The sequence below is a fragment of the Populus trichocarpa genome, chromosome 14 (genome assembly GCF_000002775.5).
Source record: "Populus trichocarpa isolate Nisqually-1 chromosome 14, P.trichocarpa_v4.1, whole genome shotgun sequence".
Taxonomy (NCBI): domain Eukaryota; kingdom Viridiplantae; phylum Streptophyta; class Magnoliopsida; order Malpighiales; family Salicaceae; genus Populus; species Populus trichocarpa.
In genome coordinates this window covers 7,746,158-7,754,169 of record NC_037298.2, presented here as the reverse complement: position 1 = coordinate 7,754,169, position 8,012 = coordinate 7,746,158, and the positions used below count along the sequence as shown (strand labels likewise).

The window sequence follows — 8,012 nt, the reverse complement described above, 5'->3', positions numbered from 1 at the left end:
CGAGATGCACACAAGCTGGGCCGAACATCCACGTTAATAATAAAAAAAAAATATGAAAATTGAAGATGTAACCGGAATTTATGCGTCTAATGTTTTTCCTTATAGATATTTTTAGAACCTTGAAGATGTAACCGGAATTTATGTTAGGTGGGTAACAATTTGGTGGTGGTAGAATTGCAAACAATTTGTCATTTTGAGCTGATGTAAAATCAATCACATAATTAAGGGACTCATTTGTAGATAACAGTTTCTGTATGTTTCGTGTATCTCCACACTGGATTGACACTCACAGTGATGGTGTCGTGGCGGGGATTTGCTGGCCGTTGATTTATTGAGGAGTCAACCTCTTTTGGAAAGGGTTTGTAATTACCGAGCCTCATCTTAGGCAACCGACAAAGGACGACACCGTTTCGATTGCTTTCCGCATTGTGGAGTTGGCATTGCCTTATTGGGCGATGTTATTTATGTACGTGGACCCATCCAAAAATTTCCCTCTCTTGTCGTCGTCGTCGTCGTCGGTGTGGAATGAAAAAATATATTTTACTTGTTGTTGAAACTCGGATTTAAAAAAAAAAATAAAATTGTTATCAAAGATTTAACTCTTAATTTTCCCTTGAGACTTGATTGTCGGTAAATAATATTCTTGTAAACAGTCTCACATAATTCCAAAAATTTTACTTCTAAATCGCATATCCTTTCAAACTTTGCGAATCAAACAAACTGATCACTTGATTTTCTCTCTATATATGACAGATTTAAGAACATGTAGCTCTAGAAATAAAAAGCAAGTGGAAAACGACTATAAAGGACTCCACAAGAATGCAAAAACTGTATTACAAAAACATGTCGGTACAGAATTTTCCAACCAAACAGTCAAACCTAACATTCTCTTATCAAAACCTTCCAGCTTAATTTAGATCTCCTCCAGTTAAACAAGTTCTTAACTAGATGCAGTCAATGGTGCTGAGATTATTCAGTTCTTACCTCGAACATTTCGATCTCCAAGTTCTAAATTGTGGGAACAGTGGGTGTGGCTATAAATGGCACTAGTGGTATACTGGTATGATTTCGTTTGCTTTGGCATTGTTGCTGCGGCTCTTCTTGTGTCCTTATGGATGCTATGGAGGAGGGAACTTGCCTCGACAAGTGAAGATAATATCATGTATCAGAGCCTCCTCGTGGCTCGGCCGGATACTTATGATCGGACCGTGCAAGCAATTGCAATACCAAGAAACCATGTTGGTTCTGCGCAACTATGGACCAGTTGTTGGAAAGGGGTGCACCCCGGGTGGCTCCTAGCTACTCGTTTCATCTCCTTCCTGGTCATGGCTGGATTCTTGTTGGCGGATTTCTTGAAATGGGATGCCACCATATTTGTTTACTACACCGAGTAAGTTGTTCTTGATTATAAATTTCATTAATTTCTCGCTAATATGGATTTTTATTACTCCATATATACATCTTAATTAGTTGATTTCATTGATCATATAAGTTCATATATAACAAGGCTTGGTAAGTAAGCGTTTTACTCATTGCTTAGTGGTTCATTTGGTTTTTGCTACCCAGATAACTAGGTTAATTAGATGAAATTCGTCACACAGTGGGCTAAAAGGCACGTTCATGGCAAGAAATTCAAAAGGAAAAGAAGAACTGTTAACCCCTGTATAAAGGGAATCCTCGATACATAAGAAATTATAATTTTATAATTTTGAAAAATATCTCTTTCTCTTATTATCTTTAAAGAGAACCTAACAACAACTCAAGTTTAAATTATTATTACATATTCAGGGTTTAGAGTTACACATCTAGAAAAGATCATAGTTATTCTAACATGTTTTTTTTTTAGAATGAGAAATTGTCTTGTTATTGTTGGGGTTTTGGCAAATTATGTGTTAAATTTTAAAGATAATTTTGATAGATATTTTTGGAATAATATTTTTTTATTTAGAATTATCGTTGCAAATTAGATGGGTTTTTTTTATTTTTTATGATTTGAATTCTATTTGAAATTCAAATTAATATTTTTAAAAAAATTTTGAACATGAAAATTAATTTAATTTTTAAAATTATAAATAATTGAAATTTTTTTAAGAAGGAAACGTTTGGACTGAAGTTATTATCAAAAGCCCAAACTCCATGTAGAAATGACATAGAGATTTTAATTTTAAGTGTTTGATAGTGTGAATAAAATAATATTTATTTAAAATTGAATTTTTTTTAATTAAAATTAATATTTTTAGTGTTTTTATATCGTTTTAATATACTAATGTTAAAAATAAATTTTAAAAAATAAAATAATATTATTTTAATATATTTCTAAAAAAAATACTTTAAAATAAATCTTCATTAAATATTCTAACAGGTCATAAATCAATGTGTATACACCAATATTAATAATAAAATAAGCTAGGATCATATCTCAATTTTTAACCAAGTCTACTAAAATGTGTTTGTGGCACTAGCATAATAATAATAATAATAATAAATAAATGATGTAAGAAAATAAATAAAAATAATGTTAATAATAGCAAAAATAATAGATCATGAAAAGTCATGTCATTGGAACAAAGTTGATATCAGATGCTAAACATAGACACCTAGATCGATATAACGACTGTTAATCATATAATTATTTAATTTGTAAGCAAATCAAGCATGTAAATATCATAGATCACATAAACATGATTATATATGAAAACTAAAATAGTCAATGGAAGCTCCCCATGGTCCTTAGCATGCATATAATTATTAGCATGTTTTAATTTCATACACAAAAAGTGGGCTAGTCTATTAATTGTTAGATTTATGTTGACCAATTATCTGTATTTGGTTAGTTTTCTATAATAAAATAGAGAAATATAGAAGAGAGATAAATATATTTAATTAAAAAGATAAATATGTAAATTTATGTGAGATGATTTTGAAGTTAATTTTATGCTTTCAAAAGAAGAAGTATAAGAAGACATGTTCATTTTATCTTTGTTGTTTTTATCTATTTTATTTCAAGACAATAAAAAAATAAAAATTCTTTATCAAAAAAATAAAAATACTATATAATATATCTATCACTCGTACCCCAATCATTAATAAATTAAAACTAATAATAATATTAGCAAAAACAATAACAATAAACACTAAAATACTACATTTTCAATATCCCAATAATATCAAAGATTTTAGGCACACAAAGATTAAGAAATCCAAATCCAAAGTCTTTTTAAATATGTGAAATAAAATAAAAAATCCCAAATTAACTTATTTTCAATTAAGCTCAACTCAAGTCATTTAAACTTAATAAATCATTCAAATTTCGTTTTAAACACATAAAATATTTAAAAAATGAAATCATCAAGAAACATACAAAATTTGGATGAGAATTAAACATACAAAATAAGGGATTTATACACAACAATCAATAAAATAGGGATTCTATCTCTTCCGGCGTGTGTGTTAGCGTGTGTCAGAGGGCGAGTGGATAACGCTTAGGTAAGCCAGACACGTGACTTGGCTTGAATGTGTGGCCCATCTCGCCTGGACATGCTCCAGCGGTCCAGCCCTTTGGGCTTTTTTTCCTTTATCTTTTAATATTAAGTAGATAGTAAAAAGAAATAACAAGAATTGTACGAGTCTTTTCATCTTTAATTTAAATGAATAAAATATAATATTAGCAACAGTAAACTAAAAATATCGATATTATTTTTTTTAAAAACTAATAATAGTAATATTAGAAACTGCATCGTGGGAAGCTACTCTTTATAAGCAAGATTTTTTTTTTCTTTTTGAGAAGAAAGCAATTATCCCTTCAACTTATTTAGAGAGATTTCCTATCATTTAATCTAAAAATTAAAGAGAATATATATAGTTTTATTGAGTTTTCGCTTTTCTTTGCTCGTCTCCCATGCTTTATAAGACTGTCTACTAAGATGTTGCTTTTTCCCTGTACTTCTAAACTCAGTCAGATCAAAACCCAAAAAGCCAAAACGTTTCCTCTCTTGATCTTGAAATACAGCAATGTCATTGTGAATCGGTTTCTGATTTTGCATTACAATTTATCTGCAGGTGGACATTTACGTTGGCTTTGGTATATTTCGCGGTATGTCAAACACTGTAACTGATATAAGTGAGTTTGACACTGGAATTGAAAAGTATTTTAAAAAAGTTTAAATTTTTTTTATTTTTATATTTTATTTCACTTTAAATTAATATATTTTTGATGATTTCGGATGTAATATGAAAAATAATTTTTAAAAATAAAAAATATTATTTTAATGTATTTTAAAATAAAAAACACTTTGAAAAGCAATTTCATTTTCTCTATTTTACCAACTGTTAAAGTAGGGGACTAAGACTTGTTCATTCGCTTGGCAACCTTATTCTCTTGTAGCTTGGCACTGTGATATCTGCGTATGGGTGTTTTGTGTCTTTAAAGAAACCAGCTGCCTCTGGAAAGGGCGAAAATCCTGTGTTCTTGGAAGGGGACGTGGAAGAGACTGGAACGGCTACCTCTATAACTTACAAGGAAAAGGAAAGTAGGAGTACAGTCAGGTTGCAAAGTCACCGTGCTGAGGAGGCAATTCAAGAAAGAGCAGGATTTTGGGGATACCTTATGCAAATTATATACCAAGTTAGCCATCAAGATTTGCTTACTTCTTATGTGCATGTGTTATGTATTTATAAAAGTAGGGATGTATTATGGCCTTCTTTCCTTGCAATAATTCCTCAGTGCTTTTGCCTTGATTTACACTTAAAACAAGTTTTCTACTGGCAGCACTGTGGAGCAAAATTCACAAATAAAGCCTGCAGTTCTCACAGTCCCATAATCCTCTTGAATAGACAATAATGGTGTACATCATGAGTTTACACACAAAATTGCTTGTCGTTGAGGCCTTTCAGTAGAGCTTTATTGATGCTTAGAAATGCCTTTCTTCTGGTTGAGCGATCTTATTTATATTTCTCTTCTTTTTTAACAGACTTGTGCAGGTGCTATCGTCCTAACAGACATTGTATTTTGGTGTGTTATAGTCCCTTTTTTATCAAATACGCACCTCGGCCTCAATGTGGTGAGAATCCAGTGATAAACTGGTTATTAGCTCATTTTGGTGCTTGAGATCTTTAATTCATTCAAAGTTTTCTTGGGTTTATTTCTCTATACGTTACCTTCCAGAATTCCAAAATCAATTACATTGTTCACACTGCTTAGATCATATGATCTCTGGGAAATACTTGGAGCAAAAATTGTACCTGCTGCAATTCCCTGGTGGAATTCTTACTGACTTTCTAATGCTCTTGTGCTTTGCAGTTGATGGGTTGCATGCATTCCCTGAATGCTTTTTTTCTATTGCTAGATACTGTTCTCAATAGCCTTGTAAGTATTTCCCACATAGAAGTGGAAGTCCTTTTCTAGAAATAAGCGATAGCTATTTCATATAGTTGAATATAGAGACTTCAAATGGGTTTTATAGCATCAATTTACATCGAAGCCATCATTGTTTTTTCTTTTCATTGGAAGAAATTTCATCAGTCTCTGAGTATCTAGGTACAATAGATAGCACAGTTCCCTCAGAGGACATTGAATCCAATCAGGAGAACTTAAAAGAGAGTACGGAAGCTTTAGCTAACCCCTCTGCAACTCCATTAGCATTTCTACCAACGAGCTCATAACACAGTTAGAAAGCCTGGAAACCATTTGCTTGATATCATTCACATTTGAAGCAACTTCCCAGTCTGGATTATGTCCGTTTGGGAAAATTGTGGCTGTGGTTTCTCAAAAGCTACAAATTGTAACTTCTGACAATAACAAATTGTAGCATTTGAAAATAACTGTAAAGTCATGTGTGGAAGGGGTTTCAATATTAGCTTTTAAGTATTGATAAACACTTTGGAATTCTGCTTTTGAATGAAAAGACATGGAAACGAAAAAAAAAGAAGCCAAAGCTGGTAATTCCCAAACGGGTTCGAAATTGCATTTACAGCTTGTGAGTGGTCTGATTTTATGTCAAAAGAGGCCACAATATATCTGTGTGATAATTTCTCTGCTTATTTGATTGCTAAAACCTTCATCTGCAAAGTAGAGCTGAAGCTACACTTACAAACTCTGCATATCTCATAATTCCTTGGAAATCCTACTATTTATCTCCATACCTGATGAACCCCCTCCCTATAAGGGAAACAACATAGTTCAATTTGAAACAATAGAGCTCAGGGGAATTCACCTGAAAATAAGAATTTCTTCTATGCCCCACATGAAATTTCTCATTTTTGCAAGGAAAAAATAGTTGCTTTGATTGAAAGAAGATTGTAATGACTTGATGGCTTTGTCACCCAATAAGGCTTGGCTTAGTTTTTGCCTAGAAGATGACATCTTTAGGTTTCCTGTGTAGTAATTTCTCCTTTTGTCCTGGTTTCAGCCATTTCCATGGTTCCGCATTGCATATTTTGTGCTGTGGAGCTGCCTCTATGTCATTTTCCAGTGGATTATTCACGCATGTGGTTTTTCGTGGTAAGCATAATGTTTCTTTTTTGTTTTCTTTTTCAATCAGTGGATAAGAAGACATGGTTTGTATTTTTTTTTATGCTGGCTGAAGAACTAGTAACCTTTTTTTTTTCCATCTCTCTCAGGTGGCCATACCCATTCCTCGAGCTTGACACGCCCTGGTCTCCCTTATGGTATATTGTTCATCTCACTTTCATCTGTTTTATTTTGACTTTGAATTGCATCACATATCACTAAAAACTAATGGATTTACAAATGCTACAGGTATTTTTTGGTGGCTCTAATGCACATTCCTTGTTATGGGATATATGCACTGATATTTAAAGCAAAAAATGCTATTTTCCCCCGGTTGTTCCCTCGTGCTTTTGTGAGATCCTTCTAGTTTTTCGTTTTTTACAACCAACTTCTGTATAAGGCGATCTCAATTCTGGTTGTTTGTTTATGTTTATGCATGTAAAGAGGGAACAGTCATCCATTCCCTCGAAAGTGTGTTTTACAGACATCTTACAGATGAGAATCTGAGTGTTCATGTTCTGAATCGAAGCTCTACCTGCTACCATTCACTGGCCTTTTTTTTACATCATTGCTTGGATTATGAATCTCAAGGAAAAAGAAGATGAATTATATTCCTATTCCGTAATTAATTTTCACAGGCCTTATTTTCTGATTTAACGATATCAATCTTAGAAGATTGTTTTTTAAAATATATTTTACTAATAATTACTTCAAATAATATTATTTTTTTATTTTTTTTAAAATATTTTTAATATCCACACTTCAAAACAATTGAATATATATATATATATATATATATATATATATATATATATATATATATATTTTACAAACATAATTCCAAATAGGTACTTAACTTATCTTAAATCTAAGTTAATTTCATGTAATATGGACTATGGAGCACACAGCTATAGCAAACTAAAGCTTTTCTTTTCTCAGAGGAACTCCAATGCACGAGCTAATGGAATAGTCAAAATACAAAAAACTGATTTTTACTTATTATTTTTAGTTTTAACAACTCCAACAGAATAATTATATAAATAGCTAAAATATCTTTTTTTACTTTAAAATGTAATTCTATACTTATGTGTAGAACAACTAAAAGCAAGAAAAAGTATATTTATATGTTGGCTAATGTCTCTTTCCTTTGTTTTTCTCTTTAAAAATAAATAAATAAATCTGCAAATCTCAAAGTCTTATACTTTAAAAAATAAGAAGTGGTTGTTCTCCAATTAATTAATAATATCAATTGTGTCCCTGCTCTGTTAAAAATTTTAAATTTAAACTTAAAATTATACTTGTTAACTTTCATATTACTTCATTAATTTTATATATTACTTATATAATTAATAACATCATAATTATATTATATAAAAAATAACTAAATTAGTTATATAATTATATTAAAATTATTTTAATAATGTATCCGGGGAGATATCTCATAAAAAAAATACTTCTAGTACTACAGTATTTGTAAGCGTAGTGATTATTTAAATTCTCTTAT

At 31.1% G+C, this 8,012-nt stretch overlaps 1 protein-coding gene across 1 annotated transcript; it reads left to right on the top strand.

The window, feature by feature from the left end:
* Nucleotides 1-777: 777 nt before the first annotated feature.
* LOC7495190 (uncharacterized) lies at nt 778-7,052 on the top strand. The gene is made up of 8 exons (XM_024585048.2): nt 778-1,390; nt 4,060-4,093; nt 4,385-4,624; nt 4,971-5,060; nt 5,300-5,365; nt 6,408-6,499; nt 6,619-6,666; nt 6,758-7,052. Exons 1-8 carry the CDS (start codon nt 1,041-1,043, stop codon nt 6,873-6,875), a joined length of 1,038 nt encoding a protein of 345 aa, XP_024440816.1. The 5' UTR covers nt 778-1,040; the 3' UTR covers nt 6,876-7,052.
* The last annotated feature ends 960 nt before the right edge of the window (nt 7,053-8,012 follow it).

Excerpts from the sequence above, each read along its gene's own strand:
- LOC7495190 (XM_024585048.2), top strand. The coding sequence starts at position 1,041 with ATGGCACTAGTGGTATACTGGTATGATTTCGTTTGCTTTGGCATTGTT. Across the intron at positions 1,391-4,059 it reads ATATTTGTTTACTACACCGA|GTGGACATTTACGTTGGCTT; the intron begins GTAAGTTGTTCT and ends ATTTATCTGCAG. Across the intron at positions 5,061-5,299 it reads CGCACCTCGGCCTCAATGTG|TTGATGGGTTGCATGCATTC; the intron begins GTGAGAATCCAG and ends TGTGCTTTGCAG.